The sequence below is a fragment of the Caloenas nicobarica genome, chromosome 14 (assembly GCF_036013445.1).
Source record: "Caloenas nicobarica isolate bCalNic1 chromosome 14, bCalNic1.hap1, whole genome shotgun sequence".
Classification (NCBI taxonomy): domain Eukaryota; kingdom Metazoa; phylum Chordata; class Aves; order Columbiformes; family Columbidae; genus Caloenas; species Caloenas nicobarica.
In genome coordinates this window covers 15,038,670-15,059,019 of record NC_088258.1, presented here as the reverse complement: position 1 = coordinate 15,059,019, position 20,350 = coordinate 15,038,670, and the positions used below count along the sequence as shown (strand labels likewise).

General features: G+C 42.6%; 1 protein-coding gene across 8 annotated transcripts; it reads left to right on the top strand.

The window, feature by feature from the left end:
- Positions 1-1,135: 1,135 nt before the first annotated feature.
- On the top strand, positions 1,136-20,052 carry LITAF (lipopolysaccharide induced TNF factor). 8 transcript variants are annotated; one of them, XM_065644749.1, is made up of 7 exons: positions 4,885-5,124; positions 9,281-9,363; positions 11,147-11,217; positions 13,525-13,681; positions 17,284-17,466; positions 17,857-18,013; positions 18,336-20,052. In XM_065644749.1, the coding sequence occupies exons 5-7, from the start codon at positions 17,289-17,291 to the stop codon at positions 18,442-18,444; spliced, it is 444 nt and encodes a 147-aa protein (XP_065500821.1). In that variant the 5' UTR covers positions 4,885-5,124; positions 9,281-9,363; positions 11,147-11,217; positions 13,525-13,681; positions 17,284-17,288; the 3' UTR covers positions 18,445-20,052. The 8 variants fall into 8 exon arrangements, 7 of the variants coding, with proteins under 7 accessions (XP_065500824.1, XP_065500821.1, XP_065500823.1 ...); XR_010606974.1 differs by lacking the exons at positions 11,147-11,217; positions 13,525-13,681 and having other exon boundaries at positions 18,336-18,566; positions 18,901-20,052; XM_065644751.1 differs by lacking the exon at positions 11,147-11,217.
- The last annotated feature ends 298 nt before the right edge of the window (positions 20,053-20,350 follow it).

The following is a 20,350-nucleotide window of genomic DNA, read 5'->3' as shown; positions in this document are numbered from 1 at the left end:
GGTGAAAAGACCTGAGAGCAGTTTAAAAGCTCAAAACTTTTAGGGAGTTCACCCTTTTCCTCCCATAGTTTCCCGGCACCAGGAGGGTGGGTCACTGAGGGAAGCGTAAAAGACACTGGAAGAAAACAGGAACTGAGAAAGAAGATGGGTTTATGTCAGGCAGCATGTGTCCAACAGCTGACTTGAAGTCATGATTTGTCTATTAAGAAGGTTTGTCTTGGTGGTGGTTTTTTTTTTCCCCCTGTACCAGTTTCATGTTGGTGTGGAGCAATACTTTTGTTTCGATACATGAACCTAAGCAATGATACTGTCAGTCACGGGGTATTTATCTTCACAAAAGTTTCTGAAAGGGAAGGTGTGTTTGTGGGCGCTCTGTTCTCTATTTTTTTCTGCCATGCACAGAATTTATTCAGGGATAATTTAAATTGAAGTTATTAGGTCCCAAATGAACATTGCGCAGGCCCCTATCACAGCTTTTCTAAAAGCCAAGTGTTGGAAACCAGCGTTCAGGGGAGCCCACTTTCCGGCAGCCTTGAAACCCAGGCTCTGCTCGTGTGTCGCACAAGCCAACTGCACCACACTTTCAAATGTATTTGGCACTGAAAATGTCAGACTTTTTGATAACTGCACATATTGGTATAGTTTTTTATATTGAGCTCACCCAAGCAGAAACAACACAGCGGTGTTATCTGGGCCTGTCTCTGTGAGCTGTTAGTTATTGCATTGATAGCAAATATCACCTTTATAAAGCCAAAGTGCCTCTCAAAGGGTGAGCGAGTTTGCTAGTGTGGCTAAAATGTGTTTTTTCCTGTTCATCAGCACTCTCAGAGGCTCAGACCTTCCCATAGTGATCCCGTGTCTCAGTGCAGGTAACACCTCCAGCGGGGGCTTTTCTCAGACAGCCAAAATTCATGTTTTCATGCTTCTGTGTACTACAGAGAAGTGGTTTAGGGAACTGCATCTCATCTGGCCAAACTGTGTGCCCAGCTCATGACAGCTATTGCCAGTGCATCGAGGACATCTCGGCAATGGCAACATGCACTTGACGCTGAGATGTGGGATGTGTCTCTTGTTTGCAGCTTTGAGGCTTGAAGTGTGAACCTCAGAGCTCCTGTCACATGGTGGCCACGCTTGTCAGAGAGAATGTCCCCTGAAGATCAGCTGGAGAGGCAGCAGGACATCTTCTTTGTACCTTGGGCCTGTGGAACAGAACATTGATTTGCACTCGTGGGACTGATGGTATGTGTATTTTATTATTGGTTAAAATGCAGGTGAATTTTAAAGAAGCAAAGTTTGACCCAAGTCAGCTGCTTTGTGGTGGTGTTTGGGTTGGTTTGTTTGTCTGTGTTTGGATGATTATTATTATTAACGGATGCATTATTTCTCATGGGGCTATTAGCTCGCCAGCTGGACGTGTTATACAATGTGGGTGACAGATGTGATTTGTAACGATCTAGCCTTGTCTTAGATATATTTTCCAGAAAGTCAGCCCAGTTTGCCTGGAAGTAATCAAAAGATGTAGAATCTCTTACTTCTGCAGTCAGTTTGTTCCACTTGCTTATCACCTAACTATTGAAATGGAAAAATAAGACATCAATTTTCGTTTTCCCAGCTTTGTCCTCTGAAGGTAGGTTTTTACTATGCTTTTCTCTCTTTCATTAAAAAGCTCCTTACCATCTGATACTTTCCCCCTATAATCCAGTGAATGATTTAGGACAATAATTTTCTAAATTCGAGGTAATTGTATCATACCATAATTACAGAGGTTCAATACTCAGTCTAAATACTGATCTTCATATCAGTATTATTTAAGGAAAACATAAGAAAAACCTGTGCATTTTATATACTGACTATTTTGCCAAATATGTACAATTAAATTTGTTTAACTTATTTTACTTCCTAGAAAAGTTTTTATCCAAATTCTTTAGCAGCAAGAACCTAGCAAACAGTATCTGATAATGGAGGGTAAAAGGACAAGAGCAGAAGAGATTGTTTTGGCTCATTTAAATAATTACTTATAAATCTTCTCCAGTTTCCTTAACTTTTTGTCAGCATTACACACAAAATGACATGAAAAAGAATTAAGCTCATAGATGAGCTAAATTTGCTATGAGGCTCAGAGAAAAGATTTAAAATTAGCAAAAACAGTGCTAAGCTCTACCACTTTAATTAAAATTCAAGCTCTGCTTTCTCAGGCAGTCAACACTCCCATGGGCAGAAGCTGAATTTTGATTGAGTACCACCTGCCATTGCAAGTGTAAGTAATTTGTTTTTCATCAATATTGATCCCATCTAGAAGTTCATGCCCTTGGGACTTCGAAGCAGGTTTTCTTCAAACAATTGATGCTTGCAGCAGTGAATGATGAAGAAATGCTAATTTTAGATTTTTGGTCTGGTTTGGTTTTGTTCATTACTTTAAATATAAATCTTCCAAAATATTTGGAAGTGTTGCGCTTCTGGATGGCCCTGCTGTTTGTGTCTTTTTTTCCTTTTTTTTTTTTTAACCCCATCAAGTTTACCTGTTTCTCTTTTAAAATACTTATATTGTGAAGAGAAACGCTATGAGTGGCTTACATCTTAGCCATTCTGTAGCTCAGGATGTTGACTGGCAATTGCAGTACCAAAATGACTGGCTGTATTTTGCCTGTACTAACTGTTCAAATTGTGTCGGAGTTCTTGTTCTGTTTGCTTTGCAACTTGAATCAACCATTGCAACCATGGGGAAAAAACAAATATTCTTACATTCTTTCAGGTTATTTGACCTAATATATCTACCGTGCTTCCTCTGTAAATCTGTATGTGTACATTGATTGCTGCTCTCCAAGTGCATTCTGGCACAACTCTCCTTGAGTATCTAATGTTATTGAAATGATCAAAACTCAAGTTCTTTTCTAGCCTCAACAAATCAGTGTATGCAAAATAATGACACCCTTCCCCAAAAAACAACAAAACCCCACAAAATAAACAAACAAAAACACCAAACCAACAACAACAACAACAAAGTGTATGTGTGCAAGTCCTATAATTTTCAGGCAGGAGAAAAATAAGGTGACATTAAGGTTTACTTATTTTATACGTTGAGGGCATATTACAGTGTGTAAAATGTGGCTAACAGGCTTTTAAATGTACATCAGCTTCTAAACTTTGTTTAGTTTCTTTGGTGGAAACTTACTCTTGTGAAAGCAAAACTAATAAATCCCAAATGCATTCATGTTTGGGGCAAAACTGACATCTGCTGGTGTTCCCTAATACAATACGTGCAACTAGTGTGATGACAACACGTACACAGATATTCCGTGTACGCTGCCACTTCTGGGAGGCTGTTGGCAGCTCTGTCGTGACTCAGTAGGGAGGAGAAAAGCGTGACAGCCACCTATAGCAGGTGAGGCTGCCTCAGCACATGGTGCTCCAGAGGGGTGATGGAGAGGGGAGAGTGGGAGAGATAATAAAGACTTGTCTTAATTTCTAGCCATGTTTCGTCCAGCGCGCCTTGGGTTGGCACTGCCTGTGTCCCCACCCATCACTTGGTGTGTTGCAGGAAGAGAATTCGTGTGGGTCCCGCCGCACGGGCTAAAACTGATGCTTCGTTCACCCAGTGCCAGCCAGTAAGGACTGGCAAGGGAGGAACTAGTGAATGGTGAGAGAGGTGGGAAGGAAAAAGTAAGCTCGTGCACTGCTAAATGGATGCTGAACACATGCTGTGTTTGGACATTTGGTGGAAATGGGAGTAGAGCAAAAGGGAGCAATGTTATTGGGGTCCCCAGGGAGGAGGAAAAGCCATAGCACGAGCGCCAGCCTCTGATAAATGTAAGCAAAAAACCACGGGAGAGTGCAGCACTCAGAGTAAGAAGGCTTTCAGTTGAAGGTCGTGCCTTATCTCACCCTGGGAGGTGTGTTCAGTCATGGCTTGTCTCTCCTGTGGCTTCTAGGCTGCTCATAACCACCTTGGGAAGGGGATTTAGTTACAAAAAGAACAATTATTCCAATTTTAGTTAAGCTAGGGCACCAAAGCCCAAATTACTCATATTTTGCTCCAGAGAAAAATGTAATATATAGTGTGATTTCTTGATAATAATGAAAATTTATTCACCTGCAACTCCAGTTCTGCTCTCAGGTTCAAATACTAACTTGTAGGAAGGAATCAACACCCACTCCTCATTGCCCCCAAATGAGGGGACTGGGAGTGTTCACACTGCCAGAGCCCTCACAGTCCCACACCTGATGAAACCCCGGGTTACCGGTACCTGCAGGCGCTTCAGGAGGTGACTGTGAGCGCGGAGCTCACTGCGGGCTTATTGTCACTGGAGTAAAAGCCTCTTTTGTCCTATGAAACCTGAATCCTGGCTCTGGAATGGGTTTGAATTGAAGCTTTATACGTGTTACATAGGGCGAGGTCCAAGAAGGGATTTAAACACAAAAATGTGACTTTAACGAATTTTAGATGCTTTCAGCCAAAAGCCCTAAACACGATCCCCGTTGGGCCCTCAGGGATAGATTAAAGCACCTGAATGCCAGATCTTGCCAACTGGCTCACCTGAAGTACAGTGGGTAACACAGTCCTTGGTGAATTGTTTTTGGGGATCTGGCTGTTAAATAATTTTCTATCTTATCTTTGAGCTGTTGGGTTGGATAGATGGAGTGATATACTCTGTATTTTCCAAAGACTGATCTAATTGCCTATGAAGGCACTAGTTAAAATAACTATATTTGTTGAAGGTTTCTGTGATCATTTTATGTTTTCTTGCATGCAGTGTTATCTCTAGTAACTGATCTTGGTGACTTAAGAGCTGTTGTAGAATCAGGGGAGGGTTTTTTTCCTCCCGTGCTGAGTCTGGCTGCGCTGATTACCGGAAAGTCGCTTATTTTAATTTGTCAATCAATGAGTAAGCCTCTCGGCAGGAGCCGCCAAGTTCCCCGATGCTGAGGCCGGGCGGTCCGTGGGGCAGCGCGGGGGAGTTCCCGCCGTGTGTGTCACTCGGCTTCGCACTTCCACGGACTTCGTTTCCTCCTTTCCTTTTCCTCCCGTCACTGCTCAGCCGCGCACGGCTGCGGACGCTCGCTGGCTCCGCTCGCAGCCCGGGCACGGAGGTCCCAGCTCGGCGGGGAGCGGACGGAGCGCTGCCGGTAGGTGCGGAGCAGCGGGAGGAGGCGGCCGGTGCGGCCAGCGGGGTTGCGGGCGGGGCCTGTCCCGGGCCGGGGCTGCGGGCGCTAGACTGTCCGACGGGGCAACCCCCGTGGGCGCCCGCTCGCGGTTTTCGGGGAAAAGGGAGGAGGAAAGCGAGGGTCGGGACGGGACGGGACGAGCCCTGCGGGAAGGCGGCTTCACCCGAGCGGAGAGGAGGGCGGGCAGGCGGTGCGGAGCGGTAAGGGTCGCGGGGAGCGCCTGGCTGCCCCTCCCGCGGCGAGCAGGGCGGGGTGGGGGTTTGCTCCGCTGCCGGGGCCGCTCCCGGAGAGCCCAGTGCCGGCCGCCGCTCCCGGGCCCTGTTCCCGGGGCCGCTCTCCGCCCTCCCGCGGCGCCCAGGCAGGGCTGGAGCCCCCGGCCCGGCTGCGGGAGCGGCCTCGGCTCTGCGGGCCGGTCCCGGGGCGCTGGGGGAGGCTGGAAGTTCGCCCCGAGCGGCGGTCCCGGCACCGGCGGGCCGGGCAGGAGGCGGCCCGGGAGAGGCCGTGGGCGGCGGCCGCTGCCCGCTCGGCTGCGGGGCCGGAGCTGAAGCTGTAGGAGAAGCGAAACCCAGCTGTTGTTACCTACAGTAGAGTTCTGAGATTGTTGGTTACGTGGTAAAAGTAGCATGCTAAACGTCTGTAACCTCTCCTGCTGAGGAGAGCACACTGTGCAGTACCGTTTCTGTTTTGTCAGTGTAAAATTGTGACCCAAATGGCATTGGTTGCCTTACTAGAATAATAATAATGTATCCAAGTCGTCTCTGTAATTATTACTGAATTTTATTCTCTTATGAGCGCCTGAGAAATTTACACAACTTTAATATTTCTCATCAGGTTGGTAAACTAGGAATTTATTGTCTGGAGTTCAGATAACCAAGATGATGGCCCAAGCAAGTGCTGTGTTAAGGCTTGCTGCTGTGCAATGCAAAAACCCCCAGTGCTCTGACAAACTTGTATGTCCTGCCTGGTTGTTTAAAAAACCAAAAATTAGCTTTCAACCTGTGTTTCATTCCAGGTGCTGCTGATCAGCAGCTGTCTTAAACTCCGTGGTGTGAGAACCCCTGTAGTTACCTGTGGCGTTGGAGACAACTTGGTATTTCTAGTGAAGACAACTGAGTAGGAATTGTTTAATTTAAGGGATTAAATCGTGTCAAATCTTAGATAAAGAGTAAGGGAAAGGGCAACAACATATTTGCTTGGGAAACCTGGGTTAGGAAAGCTGTATTTGTAAGCAGTTTTTTTTCTTTTTTTCATTTTCTTCTTTTTTAATACCAAGCAGAGGGATGGGTTATTGCCTTCTCTTTCACTTGTCCCCAGGCTAGTCTTCAAGCAGTGCCCAGGATTGCGAGACGCATGTTTGCACTGGCTGTATGAAGTAATAGTTCAAATATCTCTTCGAAGTTGACATTTAAAGCAGAAGGGACATTAGGAAGACTAAGTTGAAAAGCAAAAAAGCCTAAAAACCATAGCAGTCTTTTTTAAACTGAACTAGCTGTCCAAAACTAGTCAGCGATAAGAAATGAAAAATGCAACATCATTTAAAAATAAGTACTGAGTGTTAAATATCAAAACTAGATGTGTTCATGCTGGAAGTTTTGATCACGACCATTTTGAAATCGATGAAAGGGTGTTGATTTCTTGGAACTCACACTTCAGCAAAGCCAAGGTGAGGATGGTCTGGTTGCACAGTGTGACTGGGGGCAGCTGATCAGCGTTCAGCTCTGCAGTTTAGGCACAAGGGGAAACTTCTTTTTCTAAAGAAAACAGGACGTCAGTGGTTTTTAAAAATATAGCTGTGGAATATTTGATGCTACAAATATCGTCACAAAACCCTAATGAATTTAGTCATCTTTGCTGCCTTGTTCCCTCTTCAGTCTGCCAAAGCTGCGGTGTGAGTACGAGAGTGGTGTGAAAGAGCGATGCCCGTCCTCAGGGAAGTGATGAGTGACCACAGTAACTGCTCCTGCGTACACGCTGCGCCTGTGGCCACGTCTGTCCTTCTGTACCAGCTCCTCTGTTTGTCCTAGCTACGTGGCTACTGTAGAACCCACACTGGATTGAGTAAACAGTTCCCTTTCTAATGAACCTTCCTCAATTTCTGCTTAGTCTACTGGGAGGACCGTGGGACTCCTGAAATGTATCAACATTAATGGTGTTTACTGATGTATTACTGTGCCTCCCGTGCAGCACATTAGTCCTGTGTAACCTGGAGGAGGGAACAAACTTGTGGCAGGTTCTTTATAGAAATCTTTATGGACTTTACTGAAGTCCTGATGAAAGCTGTGCTGCGTAAGGAAGGCAATCAGTGATATTCCAGAGACTTCTGCGCTCCAGGAAAGCGAAGAGGTTTGTGTAGTTTCTGGGAGGCTTGTGCGCTGGGTCTTGGCTGTACTTTGTGTGGACAGAGTGAGTCCAGCCCTAATCGGATACTTACACCTGAAATTCTTCCTCTTCGCATGTTGTCTTTTATACTTACAAAGTTCTCTGTAGGTATCTTCAGGTGTTGAAAGGGCTTTTTGACTTGAGAGACATGGTCAGAAAAAGCATAAAATCAAAAGATGCTACCTGAGGCCTATTTTAAAACTTTAAAGAATGACCGTGGAGACAGGTACAGGGCTTGGCTTGGTTGGAGAAGAGCAGTCATGGATTACAAATGAACTTGTTTATGTTGCTTCGAGGTTTGCAGCCTGGAGATGTGTGTCCACAGAGCCTTATCCTTGTAACCGAAGGTTTAAGGGAGAGATTTTTGGATGCTAAGTGAGAGAAAGGCTAGATAAATAGCTTACAAGAGTGGGAACCAATGACAATTTCAGATTACTTTTTTTCTTTTTGGTATGCAGACAGGTGTGTAGGTGGGATAGATGATAAGGAAAGTGAGTACTGGCTACAGACTGAGCCGAGGAGTTGGCCCATGTGGCTGCAGGGGCACTGAGGGTGGCTGGTTGCACAACAGTGCTTGGTGGTGCTTGATTATTCCTGGGTACGGTGTGGGAAGGAAAAGATGGGTGATCCTGGAGGGCAGCGGTGTTGACAAGGACAGACACAGACATGAGTGGAGGGGAGGCAACGTGGACATTGCAAGACCCACAGGGCTCGGTTTGCCAGACAGGAGGCACTGGTTGAGAACTCTAGTTGAGAAGTTCTCATAGTGGAAGTACATGAGATAAACATTAGGATATATAACTGCTTAAAGGATGATGCAGACATGAGAGAAACTAGCTGTGAGTTAAGGCTAAAACTTATTACAAAGTTTAGAACCATGATAGACTGGAGTTTCTAGAGCATCTCTCAAAAAAGCAAGAAAATCAAGCTTGTCTTAAAATGGTCTGAAATTCCTGTGTTCTCAACTAGATATATTTAATATCTTCTGAAATAAGGGAAAAAAAATGTTGGGTCCACTAATAAAACCAGCTTCCTTTTGATACCAGGATACTGATGTAGAATCTGCATTGCACTGGGTATACAGCGGTCCTTGGCACAGAGGAGTATTTAATAGCCGTGCAGTCCCTATTGTTGCTGCCAGTCTCTGTTCTTGGGATGAATTAGTGCTCCTCTGACCCGAACCAAGCTGGCAGCAATGGAGACAGCCAGCAATTAAGGCAGTTTTCTGGATAATTGTCCTCCATGAAGAAGTCATTAAAGCAAATTAATTTGTTTCATTTACGTCATGACTGATATATTTTGCATCAGTTTTGTCATAACTTAATATTTAGACTTTAGTGTATGGATGAAATTAGAGCTGGGCCTTTGTAATCTTTTTCTGGGACTATAACCTAACTTCTGTTTTCTAGGTTACTACAGAGTAATTTGGGTTGGACAAGGGATCTCTGGAGGTTGTTTAGATCAGCCTCCTGCTTAGGACCACCTTAGGTGAGGTTGTTCAAGACCCTTTGACTTCGTATTCTGTTACAGCTTTCTATTCTGAAGTGTGTTTCCTCCTTCTGTTATTGTTACAGAATTATTTGCATGCAGCCAGCTACAGTCCTGATGGGGAAATTCTGCATTATTATCTAGCTTGTTTACTGTACCCTTTGTTTGCTTCTAGGAAAAAACATCCAGTCATAGCTTCTGTTTCCTTCCAGCTAATCTGTTCTTTTGCCTTTGTGTGTATTGCCTACAGATTCTGCTGGTATTCCCAGTAGATGTTTTCCTGGACTTAAAAGATCGGATACCACAGTGTGTAACAAACATATAACAATCCAAGTAAGTAAAATATCTCTCTCTCTCTCTTTTTTTTTTTTTTTTTTTTTTTTTCTTTTTCATTTTCTTAGTGCACGAGACTCTTCCCCCATGTTTCTCTCCCTGCCCAGTGCGGGCTGTGTTGTATTCTGTGCTTTTAGGCCTGCTTAGGTGATGTCTTCCAAATTGAGGTCCATAGCTTCTTGGAATAAGCTTGGGCAGTGGGGGTATGTGAAGGGTGTTATATCCAGGAGAAGGTGGTTGGGCTGGGAATAGAGCAGCAGAGGTTTCTGAGACAAGCTGCAAGCTTTCCAGGTTGGATGGCAATGGCAGGGAGATGGTGGCTTGGCTCCTGTGCTCCTGGCAACCATGCACATCTTCTGGTTTTGTTCTCAGTGGTGTCTGGTCCCTTGCTCGGGGAAGCCCCTCACACACCGTGCTGCTTTGCAGCCTTTCTCAGGCCCCATTTGTGTTGCCAGCTCCTCTGCTGTGCTCCCAACAGCTGGTGCCCAGCACTGTGGCTTCAGCCTGGGCACAAGCTACTGTATCCCAGCTTGAGATCTGCTGTCTTGTGAATGACTGAATTTACATATGTCTTGTTTCTTTTCATCTAACGTATCTATCATTCCGTAAAAGTTCCTCCAAAAATGAAAACTGCCAAGAAATCTAAGAAAATGCTTCTTATGCTCTTATAAAAATGGTGCTTTCTTGATGATATTGCCACCTTGTTCATCACTTGGATAGCCAGATATATGCTTCATTTTTTGTGTCCTTGTCTTGCATGGCATCTGCTAGTGTGTTGTAACTCCCAGTAAAAATTCTCTAGAAAGAAGTTTGATGTAATGCATTCAGATAAATTCACATTCAGCAACACTTCTTACAGTGGAAGATAAAAATAAACCATGTACTTCTTTTCTTAGTCATCCTAATAAATGCGTGTAACGGAAATGTCCCTCCTTTTGCTGAGAGCGCATATGCATTGATTCTGAGTTTTGGAATGATGCTTTTTGAGAGTAAAAACAGATGGTCTGACATGTTGGGTCTGTTTTCGCGATCTGCTTATGTTCCCTTGCATAAATGTTGTTGCCGTCTCCCCTCGTACCACAAGCATTGATGCTGTTGTGTGGCTGGTGAGACTAAGGAACTGATACGGCTGAGAACTCACTCCATAGGGGTAGGCAGCCAAAGTGGTGAGTTGGATCTTTCTTTTGGTAGAAATAGTCTTTGATTTAGGACATTTGCTATTGCACTATTTTAAGGCTGTAAAGTTATTTTGATAAAAATAAGAAAGTTGTAAATCCATGCCAAACAATGAAAATGTTCAGTTCAAATTTTCAAATAGCTAACTATGCTTATCTTTTATAAAAAAAATCTTATGACAGACATACACTCCAATTTAAACTAAAAATTATAATTTCTTTATACTAAAGTTTGTTTTCGGAAGGACTTCAGTCAAATACAGACATAATTATTTAGTTTAAGGGAAGCCTATTTAAAAGCAAGCAGAGCATTTTTAGTCTGTACCCGAGTGACTAAGGATGATTTCAGATAAGGAAAATTGTTCAGTGAGGTAGTAAATGTATTTGCTCTTCCATTCTTAGAAGAGCAGTACATGCTGTTGCATTAAAAGCGGATGCCAGGCTCAGGTTTGGTTGGACAGGGATGACTCTACAGTTTCTTCTCCAGCCTCCCAGGAGCAGCGCTTGTGCACATAAGTTTCTCCTTGTGTGGTGTGTTAGTGTGAGCACTGTGCAGACATTTTTTTTCTCCCCTCCTGATGAGGGACAGAGAGATCATTTACCCACAGGTATCCTCGAGGTGCTGTTGCTGTGACCCCTGTGCTGCTGAGGAACTCGTTTCTACTATTCTCTTGTGCAGGTCAGGAAACAAGCTGGGATTTAAAAATTGTTGCCTAATGATTCATCTGTAATTGTTGGGTAAGGTGTGAATGACTTGACCTACCTTTCCTCGTCTGACTTGTTCCCCCTCCTGTTTTTTTTTTTTTCTGTTTGTCCTTGGGCAAAAGGTATTTCTGTGCATTCTTAGAATACGCATTTATATCCTGCCTTCAGAAAAAGGCTGCAGTTTTACTGTTAACATACCAATCTAGGCAATGTAAAAAGATCTCGCAAGATGGGGGATGCATCCTGTGGTGAGAAAATGGTAGGAAATATGTGTTCAGTTTTGGGTGTGGAGAGGACAATTTGTAGTTACGGTGATTATCAGTAGGTGAAGATGCGTGAAAGGCTCGTGAGCAGACTTTGACTCTCCCCGGTCTGCCTCAGGAATGGGGAGTGAGGAGGGAAGGGAAGGTAACTGCAGCCCTGTCGCTTTGTGCGTCTCTATGTTTGGGAGCATGACACAGATAATGGTGCTCTAAAGTTCTTGCAGTAAATCTATCCTGTGGGAGGAAGGTAATCTTGAGTACATTTCCCTTTGTGGAACAGACAATGGCATGAGTTAATGTGTGAATGTGTATTACCTGGCAGATGTAGCAGGTATAGGTTATAGCAGGGAAACCTACTGTTTTGGGCATGTTAAGTAAGACCTATGTAGCTTCTGGACTGTGATAAATATACTTTCATATTTTCTCTGTAATACCTGTATTCATCTTGATGAAGGTCAGAGTCTTCCTCATCTACACTGAGTTTTACAGTTTGATACTTCAATCAAGCATTCCAAAGAAACTGCCCAACTCTTTACAAACCCGTGTTGTGGGAGGGTGTACAGAGGAATGCTATGCAGCTGTCTAAAAAAACTATGTAGGTCATAGCCTATATTTTAGTCAATTACATAAACATAAACATTAGTGGGCAGTTGTCTGATGAGATATAACCCCACTGAATCCTTCTGCAATGTGTAGCTGCCTCTAAGCATACTTCTAGTTTCAAGTCAAAGTTTTACCTTGTGTGATTTTAGTCAGATACAAACCCTGAAGCCCATGATAAAGGCTGCAAGGATCTTGGCTTTATAATGAATGCTTGGTTAATAAGTTCTTTAGGTAATTTACCGTAGAAGTTCTGATTCACTTTCTCCAATAGCGAGATAAAAGGAAGGTTTAGCCAGGTGTTGTGCTTTTTTTTTTTTTTTTTTTTCAGGTACAGCCTGCAAATTTGCTTGGCAGTTCTGGGTAGGGAGCAAATGCGGACACTGCTTCTGGTTTCAGCTTGCTGCATGGAGTGGGAGTTTAGGAGTTAGAGTGGAGGGGAGTGTTTGAATCAGCTGAGATGTGATTTTGCAAAAGGCAAACCCCTGTGAAAACTGCTGCACACCACTGAGTTTTACATTCCCCCAAATTCATGTGGCTTTAGCACCATTGTAAAAGTGATGATAGAGCTGTGCTGCACTCTGCCTTGGAGAGAAGAGTATCCATGCACCGATCTGTCGGTAGGGTTTGTTACTTGTCTTCCTGGTCTCCAGTATAAGTAACTAATCTGTTTTTGTTTGAATAGAGTGGTTTGTGAATGCAGTGGCTTTTCCCAGCCTTTTCCCTGCCTTTATGCCAACTCCGTTCTCTACACAGAGCAGTATACCTCTGCAGAAAGGCACGAACTGGAAGGGTGTTTTGCCCCATGCCCCCACATTCCAGTGTGTGCTTAACAAGGAAATGATTTGGGCTGAGATAAAGAATCACAAGTACTTGGAGCTGTGAGCATTTCTCTTGAGCAAATGAACGAAAAAGAAAAATCTGGAGGAGGGAGCCGGTGCTTTTGCTTCTTTTTTAATTCTTCTCTGGAGCCTAGTGACTCATCTGCCCAAAGTTAGTGCAGCTGGGCACTGTGAGTCAGTGTCCACCTTACCATTGTGCACCTGGAGTGCAAGAGGGTTTTTATGAAGAGCAGAATGACGTGGGTGGTAGCTGCAGCCACTGGTCTTTGTCTTACCACAGGGACTTCTAAAGACTCAAAGCCAAAGAGTAGTGAGAGTAAGGAAAGAGAAGCTAGAGCTGCTCAGTTCTCTGTGCTTGGATCTGAAACTTCCAGATGTAAATGGAGACTTCTTGTGTGTATCAGTGTGAAAAGGCCCAGTCTTGCATTTAGTGTGTGCTTGGTGGTCTTTCAAAGTTTGCATATTCTGGTTTGAGATAGCTTTAATGTTGCCTAGTGGTTTGAATATATGCTACCTCCAGATAACTTCTTAATGTATTTGACTTCACTGTTACCCATCTTATCTTTTGTCTTGCAGTCAGCTACCTATCACCAGTCTTCCCTTCTGAATTATTTGGGAGCAGTGTTTGAGCGTCTGCTTTAAGAAGATAAAGCTTGCTGGTTCAGTTTCTGCTTCTGCCATCAGCTTGGTTTCGTGCCTGTTTATCTTCTAATTAGTAAATTGCTGCTGTTTCTTAAGTAGCTGGGTGCAGTTTGTTAAGATGTTAGAAATTCAAGTCTTCCCTGTGCTATATGGATGCTTAAGATTGTGTATTACTTTTTATATGATCTGGGGTTGGTTTGTAGTGTTTATTTTTGTCCTCTTTGTTATCAGGCATTATGCATTAGTTGCTCTTCCCTGACATGTCCGTATCAGTGGTATTTTACATAAGAATGTATCTGTAAAACATATGATTAAAGCTATAAGCTGCTCTGTACCTAGTAGGGAGCAAAGTGCGAATGGAAACTATGTAAAGTCTATTAGTGCTTTAAGAGATTGCATAGGGAAATATAGCATGCAGTTTATTTACTAACCCAGGCTGTAAGTCTTGCCTAAGCTAAACTAAAATGCTGAAAACACTTTCTAGAATGTCCCTCTTGCTGGTTTTTTCATTTCTGTCTAATCCTTGGGTTAATGATTTTGCCATAGCAATTTACTGCAGCTGCTATCTTATCTGAAACTTGAATAAGTCTGATACTCAGAAACCTTTATAATCATGTGTGGGTTTCTTTGTTTGTTTGGGTTTTCTTTTTGATGTTTCTTTAAGTAGAAGCAGCTGGTGTTCAGTTAGTTCTGGACCCAGTTTTGCCGTGAGCTCCAGGGACAGGGGGTTGGTTTGCAAGCAGTTTGTTCAGGTTTGGGCCTTACTTTCTTCAGAAGATACAGCATCTGACTTCTGAAACGGTGTACATAAAAGTAGGGGCTTAAAATTAAAAGATGTTGCATTTATTTTCAAAAGCAAGTGTTAAAATAATGGAAAATACAGTTGGAAGCAATGTGAAGAGGTTCTCTAATCCACTTAGTGATGAATGACATATAATATCTGATGTGTAACTGTTCTTAAAACTTTCAGGAAGGAAGGCTCCACAACTCTATTGTCAATTTATCTAGTGTTTAAACAGTCTTATTAGTAGACAAGGGGAAAAGCTTATTATTTTAAAGTGTTTCTTGCAGTTTTCCTTAAGGTTTACACTGAGGAGTGTGTTTAGTCCTTCTTCGTTGCTACCTGTCTGTCTTCATTATTCTCTCTGGTCTTTTGAAACTAAGGAAACTCAATTTCTTTGCCTTTTTCTCAGCAGTCCTCTTTTCTAACCTTTATGATTGTTCTTGGCGCTTTTCTCTGTAATCTGTTCACTTTGTTTCTGAGATACTGGACTCCCCTGGGGGCTTTCCCAGGGCAGCAGTGGTTTTTCAGCATCACACAGATACTAGTTTTGCTTACACATCCCTGCATGGTGTTTGCTGGTGATAGGTGGAAAGAAGCGCATTTTAAACAATACAAAAAGCCAGATTTTAGGAGGCCGAAGGAAAAAGGAGGTTCATTAGGCAATTCTTTCATAGCTCACTAATAGCAGGACTCGTGTTAATTCAGGATGCTTCGACCTCAGGGTGGCTGTTACGCAGATGTCTTGAAGTGTTAGTGAGAAGATCCTTTTTCAGAACATGTAGCGGAAAAGTTCCAGACCTGTGTACAAGGTGGCTGCATTGCTTCCTGGAATGAATCTGTTGATGCCGTTGGTTGTTAAACTGATGCTTTTAAACATTACAGAAGACTGAAAACAGCAAACAAATACTGGGCTTCATCTGCGCATGTAAGCAGAATGGAACGAGATAATCTGGGAGAAGGTGGCTGTAGATGCATAGTTTGAAAGCAGTTATCTCTACTTCAGAGTTACAAGTTCTGTGATAAAGTAATCATTCTAGCTCAAAAGTAAAAGGAATATTGAGGCCACTGTGTGGGAAACGGTTGTGCAATAAGGTCATTGCACAAGAGTTGTAGGTTGGTTCTCCCCTGGCTGTTGTTCCTCCACTGTCTGATGTGACTTTGTGTTGATTTCAGTCTGAAAGAAATTGTGATCTTCCGTTTTCTCAGGAGCTAAATTCCCCAAAGGCAGTTCAACAATTGAAGGATTAGATTTTTTTTTTTTTTTTTTTCCCTCCTCTTGTCTTCTGGGCCAGGAAGCCAGCAAGGTCTTCATGGACAACAATACTCTCTTTGGTTCTTCACTCTTCTTTTCCTTGTCCTTGTGTAGTGACTTCGCATATTGGGCAGCCAAGTTACAGCGTAGTTCCTGGATTGTAAAAATTCACAGAAAGGATTGTTCACTGGTTGGCCTCGAGAGTTTAACCAGGCCTGAACTTTGATCTTTAGTGTTCAGCTTCGAATCAGCTTGTGTCTGCACTTACCCACATTCCTCTTCAGTTTATTTTGGGAGGAGGTGTCATTTCTGTATGAGGTAGAACAGGAAGTTGGGCTGTGAACCTGCACATAGTTTCCTGAAGCATGTGGCTACCAAGTTAGCTCAGTTGTGTAGGTTCAGGTCCTGTTATTACCGTGCAGTCCAGTGATGTCCCAAGATGGGATATGAACAATGGGGAGAACTGTTGAGCTCAGAACGCTTGGTGTATCACACCAGAAGACACTACATATATCCAGCAAGCTGCTGTTTTTAAAGCAACAAGCTTTTAAAATAATGCTATGTTGTTGCAGGTATTTTTATTTCTTAACATACTTTTAAAAATTTTTTTTCCCTCTTCATCAGTGCAATTTAGCTTATTCCTCTTATTCATACTAGTGCTGTGGTTAACGATAGCTTCTGTATTACTATAAGAATGTGGAATTTATGTTCCAAATGCAGGTTGCCTCTCCCAGGTAGAACTGAGTGAAAAGACTTGTGTGTGTGTATCCTGAAGGATCAAATGTGCAACAACAGGGAATGGAGTGTGGTTCTCGGAGCTGTCTGATGGTCCTTAGAGGGAAGAGGAGGCAAGAGATGCTTAATCAGCATTGATGCTGTGAGACATGGTTCGACAGAGAACTTGGTGGGCAGAATATAGGAAGTGGGTAGACGGGGAGAAAGAGAGGAAGTCTGTGTTGAAATCACAATCATTTCTTTCCGCTTTGGGAGAAGGCGATGGTTAGCATTCTTATACTCTGGGATTAAATAACAATTGATGGAGGAAAGTCACATTAGCAAACTCCTTGAAACTTTGGTAAGCAGCAAAAATGTCAACCTTAGAAATAAATGAGAGTTGTAAAAGCTTCGAGTTGAGTTGGATGTACTTAATTGTTTGGGGCTTCTTTTTCTTTCAATACAAATATTTTTTAGTTTTAGATCACAGCAGAGATAAATAGTCTTTTTAAAATATTTGTGCTTCGTGACAAACGAGGCTCATGTTAGTAAGTACCATGTGGCCTCACACTCTTTGATTTTTTCAGGAGAACAAGAGGGATCTGAAATACTGTTCTTGGAGAACTGGGAGAAACTACCAGATAGTTTAGTATACTAATAGATGCCTCATGTCCCTGTTTTAGTATTTTTAATTTTTAAAGGAAGAATTGGTGGTAAGAAAAGATGTAAAAACTACCCCGTGAAAAGAAAGAGGGAAGGCGGTAACAACAACGAAATCAAGATTCACACTTAATACTGTCAAATAAGTCAATAAATTTTAGGCTATTAAAGGTGCATTTTAATCTAGTTATCTTCTTGCTTTCTACCTGAATAGAGCTTAATTAGTTGTTGCTTGCCTACGATAAATGTCTTTTGTTATAATTTTTTCTCTATTATGGTTTAGGTACAATGTCTGCGCCAAGTGCCATCCCTGTCCCATCTGCACCACCTTCTTATGAGGAAACAACAGGAATCAATGTGAACTACCCTCACCCGTACCCGGTGCCAGGGCCCGGGCAGAAGCCGGATGGGAAGGACACGTACCCTCCTCCGTACATGGGCCAGCCAGCACCAGCACATAACCCCGGTAAGCCCCAAAATCTCTGCTGCAACTCAGGTTAAGGAGGCGTCAAGCGCCTGTGTGATAGATACTGTGCAGAAAATGAAAGATCGTGGTTCGCAGGTGTTCCCCACCTTCCACAAAATATTTTTGAAGGGAATAAGGTGAATCAATTCTCGTGAATCCTTCAGTGTACACCAATATAAATACCATCATTTGGCTTTCTGCAGTTTTTAATGCAGCCTTGTTCTTGTTTCTGCATTAGGAGATGCCGTAGTGACTTCTCCGTCACTGTGCATTTCATTGCTCTGAGCCTCAGATATTTCAGTAATAGCTGGTTTTAGCTTGGAGGAAGTTGATTAACTATCCTTTTTTCCCTATTTACCTGTTGAGTAAACAGTGTGTTTCTGTGCTCAGTTACAGTTCAGACAGTGTATGTGCAGCAACCAGTCATATTTTATGACCGCCCCGTTCAGATGCGCTGCCCTTCTTGTAACCAGATGATAGTGACACATCTCTCATATGACTCAGGAGCTTTGACTTGGCTGTCGTGTGGTGGCCTTTTCCTGCTGGGGTAGGTTGATTCCAATTTGCACTGTATTTTTCTCTTCTTACATGACCTTTTATAGCTCTAAGGAGTAAGCAAGCTCTCAGCTTTGTTGATTTCTCATTATGTCTGGGACCTGACCCTTTATGGTTTGAATAGCCTACATCTGCATTTAAGTCCTATAGGACCTCAAAGCAGCTCTAGAACAGTAGAGTGAAGGGCTCCATAGCAATGTGTTGTTCTTCCTAAAGATTCATGGCACTGGTTTTACTGGTGGCTTTTGCAGGAAATATATTTTTACCTTCTTGTGTATGTGAAACAGTTTTGTTTGTTTGTTTTTTCTTTGCAGATGTGTAGCTGGCTGCTGCTTAATTCCCTTCTGCATTGATGCCCTAAAGGATGTGGATCACACCTGTCCAAACTGCAATGCTCTTCTTGGTTCTTACAAACGTTTATAGGCAGTGTTCAAACATTGGTTATTGATTGATGAAGTTGATTAGCACCTCTAGAAACTCTTTCTGAAGCTTCAAGGAGACTTGAGGTCGTTTCTGAGCATCCTGTCACTGGAAATCAGTAAAAAGTAATGTTTGTTGCTACATTGTTTGAATAAGAATTTGCTTGGGAGGCTTCTGACTTAGGTCTGTAAAAAGTAAGCATGATCTTTGTGGGCCACTCAATCCAGCACCAGTTGATAGCAACTAAATGTTTTCCCTGTCGCAGTTGAGACGGACAAACGACGTAGACAGAGTTCTTAAGTACAAACAGCAGTCTCCATTTATTGTCACAAATGCCTTTTTATATAGTCTATACCAGCTCGTGTCTTTTTGCTATTGGTTACAGGCTGTAATAGTAACATATCATTGGCTAATTTTGCTATCGTCAGTGTTACTTTTTTATTCCCTTCTTTCTCACAGGTACACCGTAATATCTCCGGATACTCCTTTACTCACATCTTTCTTGCGGGTAGGCCTTAATATCTTCAAGGCTAATTTCTGTTCCCATACCCTCTGTCAGGGAATCCACAGACCTGCCGTAGTCCCCCACATTTCCCTCTCTGCTTTATGCAAAACAGGTCAGTGATGTTCTTCAGTTAATCTTTTCTCCATCGTGTTGCAGGCTGCCGTGCTTGCTACAGTCTCGGCACAGACTGAGAGGGTGACATCTCTGAAGACTTAAAGTGTCTCACGCTTGGTGTTGATGCTTTTGCAACAGCACTTGCTTTTTGCTGAGACAGGTGCCTCTCTTTGGCAAAAGATGTGATTTGTTGGCATCTTTTCATGAGCACTAAAATTCACTTTAAAACTTTATTAGTTGAAAGACAACCGAACCTAAAGGCTTCTTCCTTCTGGGAGGCTGCTTTACCAAATGGACAACTCAGGTTATTGTGTATCTATGGTGATTCAATCTAGTACCTGAATTTCCTAGCTATTTTCAAGTCTAATTGTATCTCTGTTCTGCAGTAAAGATGTTCCTACAGGAATTTGTAACAGATATTTGTTTGGTGTTTTTTGTTTGGTTGGGATTTTTTACTGCTGATTGATAAGTCTGTGAAGTGTTTCCTTCTCTCTACCACGGTGGAAATGCCCATGGAGCCTTGGTTATAGCATTGGAAAACTTCCTTGTACATTTACACAAGTCAGCTGGTAGATCATAAACCTCAGTCTAATCTTAAGGCTTGAGTTCTGCCTGCAAAACACAGGTACAGGAATTGGATTTTAATTGTTGATCTGTTTGTTAATTACTGTTTCTTCATTAAGAAGGTAACATGTTTGTTAAGGAATTTCTCTGATGATTATTTAGATGTGTACTCTGATTTTTATAAATGGAAGAGAAGTTCTGTTTTCAGAAACTTAAGCTGGTTATGCTTGTTTAAGATGATGATCACAATAAAATTAGTGAATGGGGCTCTGCAGGTTGAAGTATTTTACAGTGTCATAAGCAGTTGAATGATACCTGTCTAGAAAAGGCTGGCAGGTGTTTAAACAAGGCTATGATGCCAACACTGTATTAATATCTGTAAAAGTAAAAAGCTAAAACAAATACAAATAAAAAATATTGCATTTACAGTTCTTGCCAAATGTGCCTTCTATAAATATTTCGTATAATGTAAGTTTTCAAAAGTCATTCAGCACTTCACGTGTGAAATCCAGGAGTTTTGTGGATCACAAATATGGTCTCTAGGCCTTGTGTTAATTAGTTTTTGTAAAGTGCTTGTGGGTCACTCTGCAAGTGGTTTAAGAGCTTCCTTGTGCATTTGGAAAAGGTTTCTGGTCATGTATCTCCCAGCACCATAAGATTTTACATCAGTAGCTACGAACTGCCAAGAGAATGATGTAGAGAAAAGCTAGTGCTTTTGTAGCTTTG